This window comes from Ursus maritimus, unplaced genomic scaffold (genome assembly GCF_017311325.1).
Source record: "Ursus maritimus isolate PB19 unplaced genomic scaffold, ASM1731132v1 scaffold_15, whole genome shotgun sequence".
NCBI lineage: Eukaryota > Metazoa > Chordata > Mammalia > Carnivora > Ursidae > Ursus > Ursus maritimus.
The window spans coordinates 54,558,956-54,583,317 of record NW_024423897.1 but is presented as its reverse complement, the minus strand read 5'-3'; the positions used below and the strand labels follow the sequence as shown (position 1 = coordinate 54,583,317).

At 41.5% G+C, this 24,362-nt stretch overlaps 1 protein-coding gene across 1 annotated transcript in view; it reads right to left on the bottom strand.

Annotated features, from left to right (window-relative positions):
- Positions 1–24,362, bottom strand: part of CTNND2 (catenin delta 2) — a 736,406-nt gene that overhangs the window by 323,376 nt on the left and 388,668 nt on the right. The window contains exon 8 of the mRNA XM_040630544.1: positions 22,639–22,894. Within this exon, the coding sequence (XP_040486478.1) occupies positions 22,639–22,894 (256 nt within the window). The remainder of the gene's footprint in view (positions 1–22,638; positions 22,895–24,362) is intronic.

Genomic DNA, 24,362 nt, shown 5'->3' with positions numbered 1-24,362 from the left:
TCCTTCCTCATGCATTTAGCTCCAGAATGTCTTCCCCACCCCCTTGCTCATTAACGCTCCTGCTCAAACTCCCAGAGCATCCGTGCTTAGCATTTTCACAGCATGTATTACAGGACTGAAGCTGCAGACCTGTCATTTCCCACAGACATCCCGAAGTTTCTTGAAGATGTGGATACATCTTACTCATCTCTGTAATTTTAATGTTATCACAGTATCTGCTGCAGAGAATCTCTTGACACAATGAAGGCACAGTTGCATAATAATATTATATAATAAGCACTTGTGAATTGCTTCCAAAAAGATTGGCGACAGACATAAATGCATTATCCCACATGAGAGTTTCGTTCAAGTGTCATTTGTGTATATATAAAAGCAGCAAAGTTACATTGGGATGATTAATGTTTTCAATATTTTATGGAATTGCTCAATGATACGTATTTTGAGTGGCCTCTTGAACGCATTTACTATGTTCGCTCTTTTCATTTTGACAGCTATAGGATAAAAAGGTATTTTACTACAAGAGACTTAAAAATGTGCACGGTAGAAAACAAAATTTATATTCAAAGTCAAAATAAGTTTCTATCAAAGTATGAGTCTTCTCCTTTGGCTGCTAACAAAGGGCATGTATGTATTTTTTTAAGTGAATTAAATACTTTCAAAAAGGTCCTCTGTGAACCTACTCTGTGTATGTACCTACTCTTCTGCACTAAGAGAAGGCTACAGAGTTTTCTGCTAAAGAGAAACCTGTACAGTTAGAAATTAGAGGGCACAAAGCAACACAGTCTGTAGTTTTGTGGGCAGGGGTGATCCTAAGTCAACAGCTTGTGTCTGGGGTGTAGTTTATTTCACCGATATGTGAGACACCACTTTAGCACCCGTGATTCATTTCTGATTTCTTTTTCACACACTGACTCTTAAATTCAAAGCATCTCGAAAGTCAATGAGTCACATGATCCATGAAGGCAAACTAGTGAGCTAACTAATCACTCTGCCATCAGAAAGAAACAGACAACAGGTAATTGACCACGCTTACCCTTCCCTCCATGGGGCGCCATTCTGGGAGGATTTAGAATGAATCCGTCCTCACTGTTTCTGAACTGACCCTCCAGAAAGAAAACCTCACATCCTGGCAACTTCCAGAGAGCCATGAATAAGGTTCATGGTTGATACATTCATTTCCTGTGGTTCATCCAAATACTTTGTGCTTTGTGTTTGCTTTGTGGTTATCTTTAAGAGAGTTTTAAAAGATGTGAGACAATAAAAAAAATTATCTTCAGATTCAAATATTTTTAAATGACCACTCGGTTTGTCTTCTGTACGAGAAATAACTGTTGCACAAAGGTCTTTCTTGTCAGCTTGGACTGTGAGCATTTGGTTCTTGAAAGTCCTCTCAAACTCCCCATGCCTGGGAAACCATGGTGAATTTAGAGAAGAGAATCACAATTTCTCTATATTGTTCTACTGTTCAAATTACGAATGTTGTCAGATAAAAGGCTGATGAAAGTGACGTACAAAAGAAACTATAAAGTTGCCTGTACCATTACAAATGGACCCAGACAGTGGCAAGAAGTGAATTCTTAGCAGAGACCACGGTAATTTAAAGAATATAATGTAGACTCTTGAATGATCACACTCGGTAACCACTAGTTTATGCCTCCTGTACACTTTTTCTTACACATAAAAAACTTTTTCAAGGGCTTTTTTGAAATAAACATATGGCATACCTATGAACATCTCCTAATGTTTGAATCAAATTACTTCATTAGAAACCTAAATTATATTAGCTTGTCATCACGCAATCTCAGTAAAAATATGACGGTTTTTAATGGTCTGTCTTTTCAGTGTGCTGACCAACATTCTTTTTTTTAAGACTTTATTTATTTATTTGAGAGAAAGAGAGAGAGAGATAAAGAGAGAGAGCGCATGGCATGGGCAGGGGGAGGAGCAGAGGGAGAAGCAGGCTCCCAGTTGGGTAAGGAACCTGAGGGAGGACTCCGTCCCAAGACCCTGGGATCATGACCTGAGCTGAAGGCAGACACTTCACTGACTGAGCCACCCAGGCACCCCTTCTGACCAACATTAATATTTTCCTGAATGTTTTCCCTAAAAGAGAAATCTCAAGCATATTGATCTCTTGTCTCTAGAATCAAATTTTGTGTGTGTTTGTGTAAAAAACGGGCATTTGCCAAGTCTCCGTTCCTCTGGAACATTTTTTTGTGCTTCAAGATTTCTCAAATCCTGTAGGCTGTGGGTTTTTCTCTTTCCTTTTCCTTTCTCCCTTCCCTCAGACACATCTGCAAATTTTGGCAGACCCTCCAGGGGGAGCACAGAGAGAGGCAAAAGAGATTATACTTAAAATTGGAAGGCTGATTTGACTTCCAGAAGTAAAAAAAAAGAAAAAAAGGAAAAAAGGGGAAGGAACATTACAGTCAAGAGACGAGCATGTGAAAAAGGCATGCAGTGAGGGCATGTCACCTCATGTAATGGCAGTATGCTGGACTGCGTGTTTCCGGTGGCAGGGGGAGGATGCCTCGAACTGAGGGAGCTGGGGTCAGTGGGAGCATGTGAAAGCCTTCGCAACTTTCCAGGTGAGGCAAGGGTCTGTGTTAAAGGGAAGGCAGTGCAGGTGGACCAGGAAGTCTAGAAATATTTCAGAGATGAAGTCCATGGCCAGTGTTGTCATTTGTGAGAAGGACGCGGAGGAGGAAGAAGAGGAGGAGGACGATTTGAAGACTGTGCTGAAGTTTTTAGCTTAGGAAGTGGAAGGCTGCATAGGGTGCAGACTCAAGGAAGCAGAACAGATTTTGGGTGTTTAGAGGTGAAACACGAGGCTTTCGAGGTGCCTGGGACAAAAACTATCCAGGAAGTACAGCACAGAATCCTGAACAGCAAGGATCAAGGTCCTAGCCAAGGACAGGATTCCAGCCCCCAGGAAAGAATGACACCCGAGCAGCATAAGCACCTTGCCTTAGGGGTGCTGAGTAGTGCTGGTGTGTTTTCAAGGTGTGGCTCAGGCCCAGGGAAGCATGCCATCATCTGGTTTTTGGAAGGAGGGGATAAGATGGAAACGGGCAATGCAGAGAAGGCCAGGTCCTAGGTGACAGGTGCACCAGCAAGACGCTGGGTCCTTGGAATACGAGCAGCACTGTCTTAGGTATTTTCTGACTTTGGACTAGACTGACACAGGGTCTGGAGGAGGCTAAACCTCCCAGTAGGGGCAGGAGGGACTCTGGACAAGCTCAGGGGATCCTTTTCTTATGCTGCTATTTATGCAAAATGAAAATGATCCGGAAGAGCAGCAAGACTAATGCTGGAACCGTTTCACAGGTAATCTTCCCCATTAGGTTGAAATCCTACACGCCCTACGTGGGTCAAACCTTTTCCAAGTCAATAGCCCGCTTGTCATTCTCTGCGATGTGACACGGAGTATGGAAAACCTTATAGGGCATATATTAAAAAGTAATCATATGCTCTTTTTTGTTGTTGAAACTTACCAAAGAGACTTTTCCCATCAATTGCAACGATCACATAAAGAAAACATTCTCTCTACCAGCACTAACAGTCTAGGAAGGATTTGAGAATATTTCCCTATGCTTCTCTTTTTCTCATAATGATGAGAAAACTCAAATGGTTGTCTATCCTAACAGGGTTGGGGGCACATCAGGTTACCGGCAGGGGAGAATTCTGGCTTTCTTGAAAAGATGCAATGCCCCACGCTTCTCAGCCTGAGGGCAGCCGGCCACTGCTGTGCCCGCGGAATGGGTAACAGGATGGGGGAAGTATAGTTGGCCCATTGTTTGAAAAGAACTCCAGACACCCTCATTTGCTGTGTATTAATTGAAAGAAACCATTTGTTTTGTGGCTAAAATAGTTTGCTTCTGAAATTCGCTAGGGAATGGGTGCTGATTTCTCAGAAAACTCGGGGCCAAGTTTAATTTTTCCAGCTTTCAACCTAACACATTATCCTTTTTTTCTAAAGAGTGAAAGGCTTAAATGGAAATCAAAGTCTGAAGCACAAGAACTCACCCTCTTTGCCTGGACTGGTGTTTAACAAGAGCCGACACTAGGCATTTCCTTTCTTCTGAGAAACTGGTTCAGAGGTCAAGCCTAATGGAAGTCTTCAGAAGTTTTATTTTCCTTTGCAGGCTTAATGAAAGGCTCTGGGCTTGACCCAATAAAATTTAGATTATGAAGCGCCCTCCGTTGTTGAAGGAACATCTATGGTCTTTCCCTTCAAAAGAACCATCTATCGGACATTAAAAGACAGTGCCTTGATACTTCATTGAAACAGCACATAAACACATCCACGCTACCAGATATCCTTATATCCTTTATTTTCTATGACCATGAAGATCTAACTATGAATTTCTTCTTTGGCTCTGAGTCACCATGGGTGTTGTTAGTACACAACTGACCAAACAAAGGATTATTAATGCGTACAAAATCTGATAGGTTGTTACTAAACATGAAACATAATTTTTTTGGAAATGCATCCCTTAATGAGATGGATGTGGGGTTTTAAAAATTAGTTTATGAATCCACAAATGAATATTTTTTTGCTAGAATGAGACAGGTCAGTACCAATCTTTCTACTGTTGGCTTTTATAGATGCAAGGATGGAGAAACCTTGTTCACAGAAATGAGCCGTGAGACTCCGAATGAGGGGAAGGTTTGGCCTTTATTTGTTAAGAAAGTGATGAGAAACCATGAGAGGGAGAGTGCAAGGGAGAATGGGTGAAGAGCAGATAGATGTTGGCGAAAAGTGAGTGTCTTGAAATTGGTTGCCTTGGAATGCTCGGTGAACTCACCCCATGGACACGTCACCTCAGCCTGAAAGCAATGGCCCAGAACTGGGGGATACGACTCCTATTCTGAAGCTCAGAAAGCATCATGACAAGAGAGATGGAACTACTGCCTCTTTCTAGGTGAATCTCCCTTTCTCTCTCCTCCCTCCCAAGGGCCCCGATTAGCTGTGTGGCCCCACCCTCCAGAGCCCCAAGCTCTTTAACAGCTAAACTCCAGATTCTTCACTGGGGTGCAGCCTCTGCAACCATATGTAAGAAATATTAAGGCCTTTTCTTAATGAGGCAGAAAGAAAGTGGCTGGATGACACTGACCTTCTGATCAGGGCTCCTGAAACTTTAATATGACCTGCATCACTGATGGCTTGTTAAAGTGAAGATTCTGGTCAGGAGGTCAGGGGCTCTGCATTTCTAGGAGCTCCACGCTGCAAAGTGATGTGGAGGCATTCTCTGGGATGCACTCTGGCCACAGAGAATGATCTTGCATCAGTCCCCGTGCCGGAGAGGTGTGCAAGGCTGAGTGTACCGAGGCGTGCCCACCTGGTTTGTATGGACCCCTCACAAAGACACCATCAAAGCTGTTCCTGGCTCATGACAGAGCACGAAGGGCCTACGAATATGCAGAGGGGTCGCGGGCTGGAAGGGGATGCGTCCACTGAAGTGAGTCAGGGATCAGATGTGGCTGAGTATTGTGTTAGATCTGATGGAGGTCAAGGGCAAAGGGAGGGGAAAGAATAGGCGCTGAGCAAGTCTGAACAATTGTGGCACGATCTTTTCCGAGGACCTCTGCTAGCTGAGACAGGTTCGGTAGGAGAAAAAGGAGACATTACGGGATCTGGCTATGGTTGGGGAAAGGGCAGAAATGTTGATTATCTTTGAAAGACAAACTGAAAATGTTGATGTTTTAAAGGGAGCAGCAGCCTCTCATAAATTCCAATGCGCGGATAATAAACGACTAAAGAAAACCGCTCCCTGAAAAGAGCTCGTGAAAACAATCCATGAGGCAATGACGACGTAAGTCGTGTTACATCTCACACTTTAGATGTGGTGGTGAAGTGAATAAAGTCAGTCTATACATTCGGACAGAAAGGATCACCAAGACATATTATGGGAATAAAAGAAAGTTGCAGAATACTAAAGATGTAATACAATTACTGTAATAATAAAAATAAAGGGAATCGATCCTGGTGGGGAACTTCAAGAAGTAGATGGTATTTTCACAAATCTATACTGCGACATTGCGAAAGTGAATTTACATTTTGCTGATCACATTGTCAACTGTATTGACCACCTGCGTTCCTAAATTCAGACTTTTGAGCAAATACCAGAAAACTCGAGTCTGCAAAAGTCAAATGATCCTATCATGCCACTAAGATTACAATATAATAAAAAGCACATTTGCAAGGTCAAATATGATTAGCACCTTAATGTCATAGCTTGATTTCTAATTTCTGCAATAAACTAGGCATGGTATTTGCGAGAAGTTTCTCACTACAGATTAGTGATGCAGATCTTAATATGCATGGAAATCATCTTGGTGTCTTATTAAAATGCAGATTCCTCTGTGGTATGTGCACTTCCAACCAGCATCAAGGTCCTGGACCACACGTTAGATGGCAAAGCTCTATAGAAGGTGCTAGAAAGCTGAAGTTCTGGTTATTCTAGTGTTTGCAATTTTTAAAATATGAATATATTTTAATGTAAAATTCAGAGTGTGGTAGACCGAATACTTTATTTCAATGATCTGAAAACTAAAGAAATGGAATAGAAAAGACAGTGATTCTCAATTTGTAGAAATGACTCCATTTTCACAAGTGGGTATGTCCAATTTATCAAAGCACTAGTTATTTATTATATCACGTTAATCTATTCATATGTTTAATGATTTATGTGTAAAACTAGTGAAACTACTCTTTTCTTTTGGAATCTCATTTTCTGTAATCGACACAAACCTGTTCAAATTTAGAGGAGATAAACACATTTGTTGACTTGCAAGTTATATTCGAAAGATTCTACAAAACTCACCTACGGAAAAGGTACACCTACATAGGCAAAATGATTGGCCAAACTCTGGGCTGACAGCAGCTATCACACCCCTAAGGCCCTCCTTTGAGGACACACGTGTGTAGGTTATTGTAGAGTCCCAGCACAGATGGACGCCACTGGGATTCCCACTGACCCAAAGGCAGTTCTGCCTCGAGGGGTGGCCTCATCTGCCCCGTTCGTGTGAGCTCTGTCCAGCACGTTTCATCCTGGACACCCACTCGTGGCTCCAAACATAACCTCTTGCATTAGTCCGCTTGGACTGCCGTAACTACATACCACAGCCTGAACATTTCTTTTCTTACGGTTCTGGAAACTAGAAATCCAAGATCGAGGTGCTGGAAGGTTTGGTCTCCCCCAAGGCTTCTCTCTCTTTGGCTTGCAGATGGTACCTCCTCACTCCATCCTCACATGGTCCTTGTTCTTAGAAGGACACGAGTCATACTGGATTAGGACCTCATCCTGATGGCTCCCTTTAACGTAATCATCTCTTCAATGAACTTCTCTCTCCAGTGTGGTTACATTCTGAGCTACTGGGGGGTTGGGACTTCAACATTTGACTTGGTGGGGGGGGCACCCACTTCAGCCTAAAACAACTCTCCTGAGCAAGTCTGAATTCAAGGCACTGCTGAGTGACACACAATTGGAGAGAGATGCAGAGAGAACATGGGCAGAAGGGCAGAAGCTGGGGCATGAGCAGCCCTGGCAGTCAGTCCTGAGACATGAAGGAAAGGAGAAAAGAGGTCGGGGGAAGCGGAGACAGGGGAAGAAAGATCCCACACCGCAAAGCTCTGTGCGAGGGCCCAGCAAACACTTCTCAGCGCCCTGCTCAGAGTTCCTGCTACGGCCCCAAAGCAGCTTTTGTATCCACCACCGTGATCTGTTTCTCAATGAGACCTGGCTGGCTGAGGCTGTTGAAACAGCTTCCTGTCTCTTCCATACCCCTCTGGAAACTTACAACAAGCTCCTATTGACGGAGATAACCAGAGTGCATTCTTATTCATGCAATTTGTACGTTCTTACTGCAGTGAATGAGCTAATGTTGCATGCGCTTCAGTAGGCGGCTTGGACGATAGGCACATTCCATGACGATGTACGGAAGGGTCCTGTTATAGGTTGCATGCAAGCAAGTATGGGATCATCAAACAGGAACTCCTCTCCTTTCTAACGGGGAGCAGTGGAAATCTATAGTCATTAAGGATTCGCAGTTACTTAAACAGAACAGGTCCAATGTGTGTGTGTGTGTGTGTGCGTGCGTGCGTGTGTGTACGTGTGCGTGCATGTTCGTGCTCCGTGCCCTGCTGAGCAGACAGACCCAGCGCTTGTGCGTTCTTCCTGATGGCCACTTCTACAATATCACCAATATTGCCTGTTACTTTCAAGCTGATTTATAGTAAACTTGAATCTGTTAATGTTCTCGTCATCTTCAAAACAAAGCACAGCAAATACATTGTAAGGCCCCCTGCAGAAACATTTCAGTTTATCTAAAAGAGCCCATGTTTTGTATTTTCTTCTTTAATGTCAGAAGCCCTTTTATTGCAGCGTAGATGTTAATTGCCACTTATCTTAATGAGTTCTTTTCTAATATAAAATAGCCTGGCTTGAAATATAGCAGACTTCTTTGTCAAAGAGAGATAGGGACAGGAATACCATTGGTTCTTGGGAGAAACAGGATGCTTTTTCCCTGTCTGCTTTCTTTACGTTGGTTGAAAGCTTCCTGATTTAGGGCCTTTGAGTATGAGTTCCTGCCTTCATTTTCAGTGTGAGGGGAAATTAACCCCAGCAGAAGTCGTGAAATAGAACTTGGGCTCTGAAAGCAAAAAGCACAGTGGGAGTGTCTGAGGTTATTACAATAGAATTATGTGGTAGCTTGTATAATCAGTTACTAAGGGCAATTTTTAATAAAAAGTAGCAGATAGTTTTCATTTAAATTTGATTTAGTTTAAGTTTATATGATTTTAAATAAGATAATCTCCTACTTATTTCTTAGTTAATATTGCCATCTCATCTCCTATCCACAAGTTTCTAGTGTCCGGAACGCTGCCTGGCTGGCTGTTGGTACTCAATAGATATTTGCTGAATGTAAGAAAAAATGAACAAAAATATTTAAAACTGATCACCATAAGGTATTATTTCTCAAATTATATTGACAATTATTTTTATTCTCTGGAATAATACTGTGTCGGCTAATTGAAAAAGCTACTTCATATTCATTATTTTAACCAAGTCTTATAGCTAATATATTAGGTAATATTTATTTTATTTAATCAGAAGAAAATGTGGACAGGAGATTAAATATCTTACATAGGTAACATATTTGGCAAATAATAAATGGGATAAGGATGTTGCGTGTGTTCCATTTAAAAATGGGCTTGGGAAAATGGATAAAGAAGATGGGCTATATATATACGATGGAATATTCCTCAGCCATCAGAAAGGATGAATACCTACCATTTACATTGACGTGGGTGGAACTGGAGGGGACTACGCTAAGTGAAATAACATTAACTCCCCATGTCCCCTTCCTCCTAACCCCTGGTAACCATTACTCTAATTTCTGTCTCTATTATTTTGAGTACTCTGAGTACCTCCTCTAAGTGGGATTATACAGTATTTGTCCGTTTGTGACTGGCTTACTCAGCAGGATGTCTTCAAGGTTCATCCAGTTTGTAGTGTGTGGCAGAATTTCTTTTTTTTTTTTTTTTTTAATATTTTATTTATTTATTCGACAGAGATAGAGACAGCCAGCGAGAGAGGGAACACAAGCAGGGGGAGTGGGAGAGGAAGAAGCAGGCTCATAGCGGAGGAGCCTGATGTGGGGCTCGATCCCATAATGCCGGGATCACGCCCTGAGCCGAAGGCAGACGCTTAACCGCTGTGCCACCCAGGCGCCCCAGAATTTCTTTTTTTTTTTTAAGGCTGAATAATATTCCGCTGCATGTGTAGTTATGACATTTTGTGTATCCATTCATCTGTTAATGGATGTTTGGGTTGTTTCCACTTTTTGGCTCTTTCCTTTTTCTTTTAAAGATTTTATTTATTTGAGAGAGAGCGAGAGCACGAGAGGGGGAAGGGGCAGAGGAAGAAGCAAGACTCCTCGCTGGGCAGGGAGCAAGACTCATGGCTTGATCCCAGGCCCTGAGATCATGACCTGAGCCAAAGGCAAATGCTTATCTGACTGAGCCACCCAGGTGCCCCTGGCTTCTTTCTCTTCAACCAGAAAGGGCGAAAGGGAGTTTCGCAGGAGATACTGGGAGGAAAGCTAACTTTGGTGAGATGACCAGCCCCATTAGGCGTAACGAATCATCCCACAATTCAGTGGCTGAAAATGAGAATCGTTATTATCTCACGCTTTCTTTGTCAGGAGTTCAAGGCAGGGAACAGCAGGCGTGATGGGTCCCTGCTCCACAATGTCTGGGATCTAAGCTGGAGGACCCAAAGGCATGATGGGCACTGGCGGATCTGTTTGGAAGGTGGCTCACTCACACGGCGGGCAGGTTGGCTCCCTGCCACGGGGGCCTCTCCACAGGGCTGCTTCAGCGCCTCAGGATATTGAACGGGCTTCCCTACCCACAGAAGTCACACACTGTCACTCCTGTGGTATTCTGCCGGTCACACAGACCAGCTCGGATTCAGTGTGGGGAGGGGATCACACAATGGTGTGCACAACCAGGAAACGGGGGTGACCGGACACTGGTTACCACAAACCTTATTTCTGTTCTTTCCAGAGACGGTGCTAGGTATATGGAGATTTTTCAGAAATGATTAAGATTTTAGAATACTATTGCTGCTTTGAAATATTTGAAAATATTCAGAAAAAATACCATAAGTCTAGTCATTCATTTATTCAGCAAACATATTCAGAAAAGTACATATAGGCAATGTAAGGTAAAGAGCCAGGATTTCTGCTCTACATTCACTGGGAGGTCCATGAGTATCTTGAGCTGATTTCATACTGCTCACATGTTCAGAGAAGTGATTTCTTTCTCACTGTGGCTTCTAAGCCAGTGATTACAAACATGTATTTACAAATCAACTTTGCTTTTTTTTTTTAATAAGGTCCCTTTTATTTGATTGAAAACACTGTCCTGAATTCTGAGGCTATTCCTTGCTGGCTTTTCCTATGTATTAAGCCGTGGCTGGAAGATACAAAGTAAAAGACTGGCCACCCTAAGGTGGTACCCACATGTCTTCTGACATGAACTAGTGTATGAATTCCAAAAATGCTGGGAATCACTGAGCCGGGTTTCGAAGTCTACAGGAAACATCCTGGGGTCTCACTGTGGCATCCTTCAGTATAAAGCAGCTGACGGTAGACTGAGGCCCTCGCTTTAGGGGCTGCTCTGCAAATGGCCCAGCTATCAAACACAGTCAGAGTTTTCTTGGTATAGTGGGTTCATCTGTAAAGAGGACCCCAAAACTGGTGGCCCAGGGGCCATGCTTTAGGATGAAATTTTAAGTGAGGATACAAGTTTCATCTCACTCAATGAAATGCACTTTAGTACATAAAATATTCTGTATTGCAAGAGCATTTCCTTCTGATTTCCCACTCGGTTTCTTTCTTCTCCTCCATCTCTTCCTGTTCTTCCTCCTCCTTATCCTCCTACGCTTCGTAATAGAATTACTTCGACTCTAGAACATAACTTGGCACAGGAACCCATTTAAGACAGTTGAACACGATCATCGGTAGATGAAAGGATTTAAGTTACTAGATTTGTCAAGCTGGAATGTATCATGAGCAGTGGAAAATTCGGCTTAAAATGTATCTTTCTTACTATAAAATGCTAATTTTATCTCTATCGATGTCAGCGCCTCCAAATTAATGAGTGCTATTAGCTGCAAAATATCTCAAGAAGCAACGAAAATTAATTCCCATTAGTTACAAACTGACAGACAACTACCACGTGTCTTGTAAGACAATCAAAGTTTTGAATGCTCCCTTTTTGTCCTCAATTAAATGTTTAAAGTCAGATGGTGAAGAAAGGTGACTTATGACTTCAAGAAAAATATTAAAACTGGTTTGTACGTGAAATGACCAAAGGGGATTTCAGATTATGCGTGCAGTGGAATCAACAAGGAAGGCTTGAGGATTGATTAATTGAGATATGCTAAAAGTGAATAGGCTTTGCATAGTTATGGCAGTGTAAGTCGAAGATTAAAAAAAAAAAGAGTTCATTTAATTAAGAACTAGTCGAATTCTCTGAGAAGCATAGAGTGCTTTAAACGGTGCCTAATTCCAAGAGGTTGGCCATAGCCATGTGCATGCCTATTAAATACATAACCAAACAACCAGCATGTGTTTTTCAAAGTTCTCATAGCTACTCTGATAGACCCATATTTCTGCAAGGGAAACAAATCCTGAGTTTCTCTGGCTTTGTGAATTTATATTTTTCATTTTTAACACTCTATCAACAGTGTTTGATTTAAAGAATAGAATATTTTTAGAATGACAAAAAAAAGTGATGAAACAAAATAAAAGCAAAACACACGGCTGAGAGAACGGACCCACAGATCCATAAGAAGGAAAATCAGTACGTTGTTACTGTGTGTTGTCACATTAATAATGGTGTGTGTTTATGTAAATTTTGTAGGTCTTATCTCTGGATAAATGTGTGCAGAGCCAATAAACAGATGATTTGTGTATATACACATGTACTAGGTGTGTGTATATACACACACATAAATCATATCTACTTGTGTCTACAGACATACACACTATCTATGTATGCCCAGATACGTAATGTATGAAGCATACCCAGGAGTATCAGGATTCCCCCTGGAAGATAACAGTCCTTGAGAAATGATTGACCTGCTCAGCTAATTCCATCACTCTGAATTCTATTGGTTTCTCTTCCCTGACCAGGGCTCCTCCCATCACAGAGAGACTGGGCAGGGGGCAGGGAACTTCACAGAGAAGAAGAACGTGTATAATAGCTTTTGCTCCTGTTTGTTGGCTCTAGCTAGCTTGGGTTTGGCTTTTTGACCCAAATGAGGTAGGAAAGCCCAGAATGCAAATAGCCCGCTTTAGAGAGATGGGTTCCTCCAACTTGTCCACACACCTGGAGGCCTTGCTAGCGGTGGGGGCCCTACAGGCCGTCAGCTCTCACAGCAGGGTGTGGGCTGCATGCTCTTCTTTGAACTTGGGGCAGAGTCTGTTTCACCAAAAGCACATGGAAGGAGGGGAAAGATGAGGTTGGTTCTCAAGAGTCAAGCCTGTACACCAGAGAAGCACAGAGACTTCCATCCCGCAACTGATGGTCTATCTGCTAAGGATGAACTCGTTAGCACACTGCGTGAGGCCACTCATCAGTCACGACTGACGATGTTCCAACCCTCTTTACCGCGGAAGGCCATGCAGGACCCTGGCCGGAATGTGCTTCGCTATAAAGGAGGCGGGGGTGTAGTATTAGAAACGAGCTGCTATTTTAAAAATGCAGTTGTTTACTCCTACAAGTGATTTTTAAGGCAGGAGGCAGAATGAGTATTCTGGGCTGTGGGAAAATCAATACTGGCACAGGCAAGTATTGTGCGAGCACATTGCTTTCCTTTAAACTGATAAAAGGAATCCCGAAAAGGAGGCTTTTGTAAAACAAACAAAAAAAATTCTTTTGCAGTGAAATCTTCCCTTCCATCTTCCAATTTTGTTTCCTGCCACAAGGACTGGGCTCCCAATGACCCTGCCTCCTCCCTCTGGGCTCAGCAGACGCCCTCCCACGCTGGCCTCCCAGCGCCTAGGCCTCTCTGTCCTTCCAACCAGACAGCCCTGGCCTCTCTGCCTTCAGCCGTGTTTCCCAGGGCTCTGACTCCATCCTCGGGTGTCCTGATGACGGGGTAGGGGGTGGAGGGCCAGGGGGGTGGGGAGGGGCTGCAGCACGGAGACAGACTTACTGAGGCGGCTGACAATGGGCCCTTCCCCTCGTGAGGAAATATTCCTCCAACATTAGAGTCTTAACACATTTCATCTCCCAACTTCACGAGGAAGGTTCTTTGGTCATTTTTGTTTTACGGACACGGACGCTGAGGACAGAGCACATGAGCACGACTCCCAGAATCGCAATCTGCTGCGAATCCCTTTCCCCGTGTGGGCTGCCGTTCACCCAGACCTCCCCTCCACTATCCCGTCTGGGGTGAGAGTCCGCACCGCAAGGCTACATGAGATCATCCACGGGGCTGAGAGGGGAGAACATCTGAATTTCTATTTTTTAATGAGTATTCAATTAGCCAACATAGAGTACATCGTAAGTTACAGAGGTAGAGTTCAATCCTCCATCAGTGGCATATAACACCCAGCGCTCATCACATCCTGTGCCCCCCTTAATGCCCATCCCCCATCCCCCCACCCACCTCCCCTCCAGCAACCCTCAGTTTCTTTCCTGGCATTAAGAATCTCTCACGAATTTCTACTCATTTATTTAACCAAACAAAATAAAATGAACTATCATATTTACTAGGGATTGGTCCTCTCACTGGAGCTACAGTCAATGATGGTGTGTCTTTCATTGGAAGCTATACCGTGGCAGGGCTGACGGTGACACCCTTGCTTATTCCAGCACCTTCTTCAGGGCCCCTTGCTGCTGTTGGGGTGTGCTGGCCCATGTGAAGTTTTGGATTTTATTATCTGGCTTGAAACTAACTCTCACAACATGAACAAGGTGCACTAATAATTCAAGCATGCCCCAAAGCCGAGAAAATGGCTCAGCTCACCCATCTATCTGTCCCTGGAGTGGTGAACACCAGCCATCAGCACCCATAACAACAGAGATCATACGCTCAGACCTTACATATTCAGCCATATCGCTTTCCTGAAGAAAATGTCTTTATGATTAAAACCATAAACCAACCTAAAAGCTTTTATCTTTAACATAGCCTGTCTTAAGTTCTATCTTTAGTGTACAACTATTTTAGTGTAAATCGTATAAATGTATACTAAAGCATGTGTAGTTGGTTGAAAAGTGTCCTCCAGAATCCCTGTCTATTCAGAAGCTCAGAATGTGACTTTATCTGAGAATAGGGTTTTGGAGGATGTAATTAGGATGAGGCCACACTGGACCGGCGTGGGCCCTAAATACAATGACTGGTGTCCTTACAGGAAATGCAGAGGAGGCTGGGAGAGAGGGAAGACCGTGTGTGAGGACTGGGGCAGAGACTGGAGGGATACTGCCACAATCCATGGGACAGCAGGGGCCACAAGTTGCTGGACTGTCCCCTGGAGCCTGGGGACCTACGCCAACACCTTGGTTTTGGACTTCTGGCCTCCAGTGTCATGCGCGAATGAATTTTGTTGGTGTAAGCCACTCAGTTTGTGACACTTTGTTAAGGCAGCCACGGGAAATTCGTACACTGTATTTATACTTTACAAATCCACATATGGGGTGCAAGCTAATATCCCACTCTGATTGGGTGGGTAGATGGGAATACTCAGAGATAGCTTTGCTGTGGAGACTTCATACCCCAACCCACCCAGGCCCTGCCCCTCCATCACTAGCCCTCTTTTCTTTCCAGTTGTTTTCTCTGTCTCAAAACTTCCTGCTACATTTATGTAATATCACCTCTTGCTCAAGGTTTGAGCCAAACACTCAGTTTCTCCTTCACGCTTCTTTAATTGTGTCTGTCTTATTTACCCAGGGCACTGCAGTCATTTCTGGATATACCTCTCTCTCTCATGTAACTTTGAAAGCTCCTTAAAAAATGAAGCTGTTTTCATGCTGTCCCCACATCTACAGAGCTCATCCTAGAATATTCCAGTGGAAAGTCACCTAGAACACAGGTGCCTTCAGATGGACCCGGGTCCAAGGAATGAGAGCTACAAGGTTCTGCCCTTGGGCCAGCTCCAGCCATGTCTTGGTAAAACTTTGCTGAGGACATCCATATATGTCTTCCATATTTCCAAGTGACATGGAGGAGTGTGTTATAGTAATTATACTGGAACCCAGAGATTTCTGAAGTATTGAATAATGGAATCACTGAACAAGAAGTGAAAGTAAAGGCCCTCACTTAAGTTAAAAAGAAAATTAAAAATTCAAGGTAAGGATAATTAATTCGTAGATTTGCAGAACTCACATGTGAAAAGACTGCATTTTATTTCATTGTAAAGTTAAAACTGGTATCAATATTCATCGTGGTTATAAACATAGTATTCGAATTTGGACAGATATGGATTCAATTTCTAGCTCTCTGAGCCTTACTTTCCCCATATGTAAAATGGGCACTATAAAGATTGATGTCACAGGGATTTAGGGAGAATTAAATTAAACAATGAGTATTAAAAAGTTTAATTCTGTTTTATGGTCAATTAATCTTCAATAAAACAGGAAAGAATATGCAATGGGAAAAAGTCTCTTCAACAAATGGTGTTGGGAGAACTGGACAGCAACATGCAGAAGAATGAAACTGGACCACTTTCTTACACCACACAAATTCAAATGGATTAAAGACCTAAATGTGAGACCTAAAACCATAAAAATCCTAGAAGAGAACACACAGGCCCTTCTTTGACATCGGCCATAGTAACTTCTTTCTAGCTATGTTCCTGAGGCAAGAGAAACAAAACCAAAAGCAATCTATTGGGACTTCATCCAAATAAAAAACCTTCTGCACAGTGAAGGAAACAATCAACAAAACTAAAAGGCAGCCTATGGAATGGAAGAAGATATTTGCAAATGACATGTCTGGTATTTGCAGTGACATATCTGAAGATACTTGCAGTATACAAAGTGTATAAGGAACTTATAAAACTCAACACCCCAAAAATGACTAATCTAATTATAAATTATAAAATGGGCAGAAGACATGAACAGACATTTCTTCAAAAAAGACATCCAGATGGTCAACAGACACATGAAAAGATGCTAAACATCACTGATCATCAGGGAAATGCAAATCCAATCTACAAAGAGATATCACCTCCCACTGGTCAGAATGGCTAAAACCAACAACACAAGAAACAACAGGTGTTGGCGAGGATGTGGAGAAAGGAGAACCCTATTGCACTGTTAGTGGGAATGCAAACTGGTGCAGCCACTCTGGAAAACAGTATGGAGTTTCCTCAAAAAGTTAAAAATAGAACTACCCTATGATCCAGTAATTGTACTACTAAGTATTTATTCAAAGAATACAAAAATACTGACTCAAAAGGATACATGTGCCCTGATGTTTATAGCAGCATTATCTATAATAGCAAAATTATGGAAGCAGCCCAAGTGTCCATCGACTGATGAATGGATAAAAAAAGATGTGGTGTATATACATGTGTGTACACACACACACACACACACACACACACACACACAGAGGAATACTACTCAGCCAGAAAAAGTAAAATCTTTCCATTTGCAAGGACATGGATGGAGCTAGAGGGTGTTATGCCAAGCAAAATAAGTCAGTCAGAGAAAGACAAATACCATATGTTTCACTTGTGTGGAACTCAAGAAATAAAAGAAATGAGCAAAGGGAAAAAAGAAAGAGAGAGAGGCAAACCAAGAAACAGATTCTTAACCATACAGAGCAAACAGATGGTCACCAGAAGGGACGTGGGTGGGGGGATGAGCAAGTAGGTGATGGGGAGGAAGGAGGGCACTTGTCGTGATGAGCGCTGGGAGTTGTGTGGAAGTGTTGAATCACTATATTGTACCCCTGACACTAACAGTACACTGCATGTTAACTAACTGGAATTTAAATAAAAGCTTAGAAAAAATAAATACCAAAAAACGTTTAACGCTGAGTATAAAATATATTATTTTTAACATCATTGTTATCACTGTCACCAGCATCATTCTCATCTCACTTTCAAGAAAACGTACTAGGAACATCGGCTGTCCCAAGGGAACACTTGCTCCCTTCCTGCACTTCTGGTGATGCAGGCGACAGCTAGCAAGGCCATGGCACGACTCCCAGAGGAGGGCCCCAGAAACGACTGCGCAGGGAAAGGATGCAGCTAGCACAGGGACGGGGGCCTGCACACTGTGGAGGGGACGGAACTGGCCTCAGGGGTGTCCTTGGGAAAAGGGGCAGCATATTCTCATGTGATTTCAAAGGTCAAAAACAAGATCAGAGCATGAGCTTAGAAGAGATGCAGATTCTATATCAATATAAATTCATTTACAAGGCTTGAATTACTCAAAGAATTCATAAGATGCTTTCATGAGATGGTGAGTGGCCTGTGGCTAGAGGCATTCAAGCCAATTGTTAGGCTTGCTTTTAGCCTAACTGGATAAATGGCTTCCAAGTGCTCTTTACACTCTGATGGTCTTTAAATTGGGAATGCTGTATTTTCCCCCAGTTAAATAAATGATTATTGAGCATTCGAAGTGAAAACCAAGCTCCCCAGAGATGCCACCATTCAAGAGAACTGGGCAATGGAAAATACCATGTAACTGTTTTACTGTAAACCCTTCAGCTATGTTACTTAAGTGACCTAATAATGCTTTGAACTTTAATAAAGATTTTGAAGATATTTTTTCAAATCTTCACCTTTTATAAAGCATTGTTGTGGTCTATTTTGTTTCCTGAGTATTCGTTCACAGTATGCTATACGTTGGTTTTGCAGTGGGCAGTGAAGAGACAGTAACTGGAAAACATTCTTAACCTGGGTTTACTCACTGATGAGGTATTTGTAAGCACCATTACTTAGTAATATTAACTAATATAACATCCAATAGTAAAATAACTTTAGTAATATCTGGGAATAGCAGATAAAATATAGTAGAAATGCACTACATAATTCCTTAGACAATGTGTATTTTTATATTATTTTTCCAATATTGTGACTTGAAACGAAACAACTGTGTGGACTACAAATCTGATGGGACCAACGGACACGCAGTTGCAAATCGGCCCCAATTCAGCATTAAAGACACGCCACTGTATTTATTTCTGTTATGTTGAATAACAAAAAGAAGACAGAATTTAACTTTAAACCATGTTTGCAATAGGGTGGACTCGTTTAGCATGTTTGCAAAATCGCTGAAGAGAGTGCACATCAGGAATTACAATAGCTCGAAAAGGGATTAAACACATGATTAAAAGACGCTATTCTTGTTACAATCTACAACCCACATGACGTTCTGTCGGTAAAAGTCTAAGCCATAACTTTCCTTTCATAGTCAAGAACATGTATAGTACCTTCATTTTTTTATTTTTATTTTTTTAGAGATTTTATTTATTTATTTACTTACTCAGAGAGAGCGTGGGTGCAAGGAGGAGGAGGGGCAGAGGGAGAAGGGGAGAGAGAAAATCCCAAATAGATTCTGCACTGAGTGTGGAACCCAACACAGGGCTCGAACCCAGGACCCAGAGATCATGACCTAAGCAGAAATCAAGAGTCCGATGCTCAACTGACTGAGCCACCCAGGTGCCCCTTATAGTACTTCCCATACACCCAGGTACCTAGGTCTTGCTTTATGTTTCTTCTAGTTATTTCATCAATCAGATTCAAAATAAGGATGCTATGACTTCTCACTCCCAACATCACCGAAACCTCTTTTATATAATTTGATGTTAAGATTTATATTTGACCTAGATGTCTAAAAACAATAGTATATAAAATTCAGTATTTGGTGTAGCACTGAAAATATATTAGCCGTGTCAACAATCTTCAAGAGGTTCACATTCTACGGAAAATAACATGCAATTAAAAAATAAAAACTCCTTGGCAAATGTGCAAAATTTATATATAATATGTATAGGTATATGTATGTAAACTTCCTCAGTGGTTGCTGACTTTAAAATGAAAATTAGATTTTATCATCTCTCTGTGTAAAATGGTTTCTATGCATTCTTTCTTGGAGCACACCATGGGGGCAGCCTAAAAGCAAAAAGACCGAAGTTTTACCCCTGTATATGACTGAGCCAAACAAGCTAGAAAAATCCAAGCCGTTGGAACCAATTTTTTGCATCTTGTGGCTTAGAGATTTAAGAGCTAATGAAGTCTCTGGTTTCAAGTCTAATGACTGAATTGGGGCTATCTTGTTGATCTCAAATTCTTATGTTAAAATACACTACCCTCTAGAAAGCATCTCATTGAGTAATACTAAAACTCTTCCATAGAGAAAACATATTGACCTGCAGTAAGATGCCTAAGGCAGGTATTAGACAAGAGAGCCAAAGACATGAAAAACAAGACAAAGACCACACCTCCAATATGCAATCAGCAGAGCGAGGAACTGGTATCATTTCCTTTATCATTCCAAAGTCCCACACACAAACGCCTGTACTACCATTCACTCACCTTCTGAAAAAAAATCATAAAAGATGGGAGTCTATTCCTTCATTTTCCTTTTCGTTTTTATAAAAAAATAAAAATGTTCATGCGAATACAGGCTGCCATGTCCTGAGTATGGATTCAAGCCCGCGCACCCACCCGCCAGCAATGCGATCTTCCGTGTCATTTATCACTCCAATTCTCCATTTATTTAAGGCACTAAACCTATCAGTTCCCTTCCTCCAAGGAGAATTACATCAAAGATGTAAGTCAAAGTGCTTTGAGAATTATAATGTGGTATAAACATATGTTGGGAACAGCAGAGGCTTAGATGGTCTGGTATTTAATGATAAACAAAACTTCAACAAATTCTCTTTAAAAATTGAAGCCTGAAAGAAGTGTAAAGACTGAAAAGGTGTTACTCATAAGCCACAACGCCAAAATAAACATTTTGAACCCCAGAGGTTAAACCTATTAGTTCTGGTAATAGTCACCTGATAACAATAAAAATTCATTATTCAAAGGAAGACTCAAAAATCTTGCCATAAAAGAAGCATTAGATTTTGGATTTGAATTATATATTTGAAATGTTTGTCAATTAAATCTGAACACTTTGGCATATTTCTTCATTTTAAGAGAACTCTTAGGGCATTATTGTATTTTCAACTCCATCCATTTTTCATGATGCTAGAGGATTAGTTCCTTTTGTATTAATTAAGTCACAACAATACAGTTCTGGTTCTAGATATGGTTCCATTTTGTTGGATTTCTGGGCTTAGGATGGTGGTATGATTTTTTTCAGATTTAACACATATTTAAGGCTAAGGACTAGCACTCCTGAAAGTAACAGTGAAATTGTAATTCATATAACGCAATGACTTGCATATGTATTTTACACATACAAAAAATCAGTAGCCAATATTCTCTTATTTACGATAACATTTCTTACTACTATTACCGTTTTTTTTTTTTTTTTGATAGTGGGCACACAGTAAATATAAGTGATGTAATTAACTTAAAAAGGTAAGAGAGCTATGAAAACACACTCGAAGAAGAAAAAAGCTTATAAAAATGACAGTAATATGAAATGGAAAGGATACGCGATATAATAAAATAAAATGCATTTAATATACAGTAAAAAATAAAGGGGCTAAGCTGTGTCTAGAGAAATAAACCTGGTTTCTTCCTAAGCCAAATTCCCCTATTATGAAAATGTAAGATCTTCCCAGCGGAGATAAAATGTTTATCCTAATTTAAATATACAAAGTTAAATACAGCAATGCCAATTCTAGTATGTATTTTTCTATTTAACGTTTCCTGAGTTTACTATTCTTCTATTTCTGTACGATTTCAGTAGCACGTCGAGAAAAATTACTTAAAAATAGAGAGTTCTGAGCTGTTACCTGAAGAACATTCTATCTACGTAAGCCGGAAGTACTTAAGGATTTGGGGCAGATTTCAGGAACTTTGAAACTGAAAACCTGGATAGGCGGACATTGCACAATGTAAACATAGGTATACTTCTTATTTCTAGTAGTTAACAGTGAGTATTTGTTACAAGTTATTCTTATAATAATGGAGGTTCCACTAAATATAATATTTAACATGGACCCTCCAAGCCAGTTTGAATAGTGCTAAAGTACCTATCTCAGAAAATACCATAAAATGGTCCCTTTCGGCCTTTTATGTTTGTAGGAGTGATTTCTTTTCACAAAAGAATCTATGAAACCCTTCAATACAGTACCTATGCACCTGTGTGCTCTATCAGAGAAAATTCCTTGAGACGAATTTTAAGTATACTCCCAGAGCCAAGTGACATGCCCCGTTATAAAGAAATACCAAAAATCTGACCTATCTATAATATTCACAGATGCAGATATAGATTTATGGGACGCTATCAGCATAAATCAAACGGCTATGAATAAAACATCATTTAACCAATTCTAACTTCAGAAGCAGAGCGCCACTAAATTTCTCGCCACTGCTGGAAAAAAGAAAGCAAAGAGAAACACAGCTTGGTAAGAAGAATTTCATTGACACATTATGCCCAAGTTTTTTTATCAACACCCGAACTACTTCAACCTAATGTTTACTTTCAGACACAGAAAAATAAAGGTAGTTGGATTTTCTAAATTTTCAATTTTTGGCATAACCTGGAAGAGGTACCACTTTGCACTCTGATACGGAGAAAGATGCATGCATGGCGACAAAGCATGGTCCTACTGAGACAAGAGAGCACCTAGACCGAGACATCTGAGGTCAAGTGACGTAATCCCCAAATTCTCAGTTTCCACTGTACAAAAGAGAGCTGCACCGATCTTAGGAAATAGCTGATATCTCTCTCAGGCACCTGCTGATGTTCTGATCAAAGGATTATTATTTGCTGCCGAACCACAGAAGACACAGGAGGTCCCTGATCAATGCCCATACTCCACACCAAAGACTATAAAACCCAACCTGAAATCAACCCTTTAATACTCAGCAAGTGACACCAATACAACAACGTGACATCCATGAAAAAAACACCGTAACAGTGCCTGGTTGGAAAAGCTCTTCAGGCATCATGGTCGGGAAAAGAAAAAGTCTGGTACCCACCTGGGATCTTTCTGAATGCTATCGATGGACGGGGATCTGGCCAAGGTGCCTTCGGGTGGGAGGGCAGGGCCGGATTTGCTGTAGGGAGACTCGACGGACGGACAATACTGCAGCTGTCGGTAGGGATCGGCGTAGTTGGAGGCAGGGCCCGCGGCGTAGCTGGCCCTCTGGAAGGTGGCCGCGGCGGCGTTCTGCGGACCATGCTGGCTGCCTGTGCGCTGCAAGGGGATGGAGTCGACACCGGGGGAAGATGGGGCTACGACAGGAAAGTAGGGACAAAGTAAAAAATTGAGGACCTGCTCACAGAAACGGTTAACCAGGTCTAGGCAGGGGGAAAATTACACACATAAGAAAAAAAAAGGGGGGTTCAGAAGAATAAAAAAATAATCTGTCATATCTGAACCAATACATTCAATGTTATCCAGTATCATGATAATTAGCATGCTATTCCAGAAATAAGCCGTTCAGCCATAGGGGGAAATGCTTGTTGCATGTTGACTATTTACCAATGAGAAGTTTTGTTAATCTCACATGTAAACTCCGTGTAAAACCCAAACACAGAGGATCCATAGGGAATCTTTTATGAGGAATCATGGATAGTTGGTTCTTTACTGTTCAAGTAGAGAAAATCCAGAAGTGTTCGTTCAGGTGATGTTACACTAATTTTATTAAGAGTGTAAAACAAAGTTAGTTAACGTAGTTAATTTTCCCGAATAAAAGGAAAAAGAAAATGCAAGTGTGGGGGTGGAGGGAGAGAGAGGCAAGTCTCCTATTTCCACAGTTAGTCCTGGGGCATTAAACACTGGACTGCTCTTGCTCCTGGAAAGCAACTCCCCCAAGATTTTCATAGGCCTCTTCTTCAACTAAAGCTGTGCGGAAGGACAGGCGTGTGGGAGAAGGTGAAGACCAGCCCAAGTGCAGCACAGACAAACTAATGAGCCAGCTTGGCTTTTCCAGAAGTATCTGCATCATTTCAAAATGTCTGCATAGTTTTGAGAAGATTTTGTGCACCAGTTACTAAAGTCAGTTTGACTAGCTCCAAACTGAATTTCAATTCTGTTTGCTGCGTGGATTCTTTTCAGTTTGTTTAATGGCATTCTTTTTATCTGGTTCTCAAAAATATTTGACGTCTAAGGTTTAATGAACATATACAATGGAAAGAACATTTTTCATGTTAACAGAATGTGACCAGTTATTAATTGCTGCAACAATTCTGAGCCCTGACCAATCCTAGAAAGTACGATTACTTTCCGGCGCTGCAGATCAGAATAGATCCAAAATAGACAGGGTCTGGATGCAACCATTTACACCGTGGGGGCTCTGTGTGGAATAACGTTTCGATTAGAAATCATACCTCTCAACTCTGACTTCCTGAACGCTTATTATTAGTGGATGACAGAACTTATTTTGTCCTCTCTCACATTAGGGGACATATGCCAAATCAAACACACAAAAAATGATGTCACACTGAGCAAACAATTTTTAAAAGACATTAAGGAAAGTGTGTCAAATGACAAAAGAGTTGTGAAGTGAACTGGAGGAAAACATTGTCAGGCCAAGAACTGAGTTTTAGTTGAGTTCAAGGCTTCTCACTTCCAGTGAAGTGTAATACTTAACCTTACAATAATCCTAGTTAGGAGAAGAGCCACTGTCGCAAGGTGAAGAGCAGAAAAAACTTCAAGAAAAACTTTCTAAGCAAAAAATGCATGTAAATACTGAGGCAC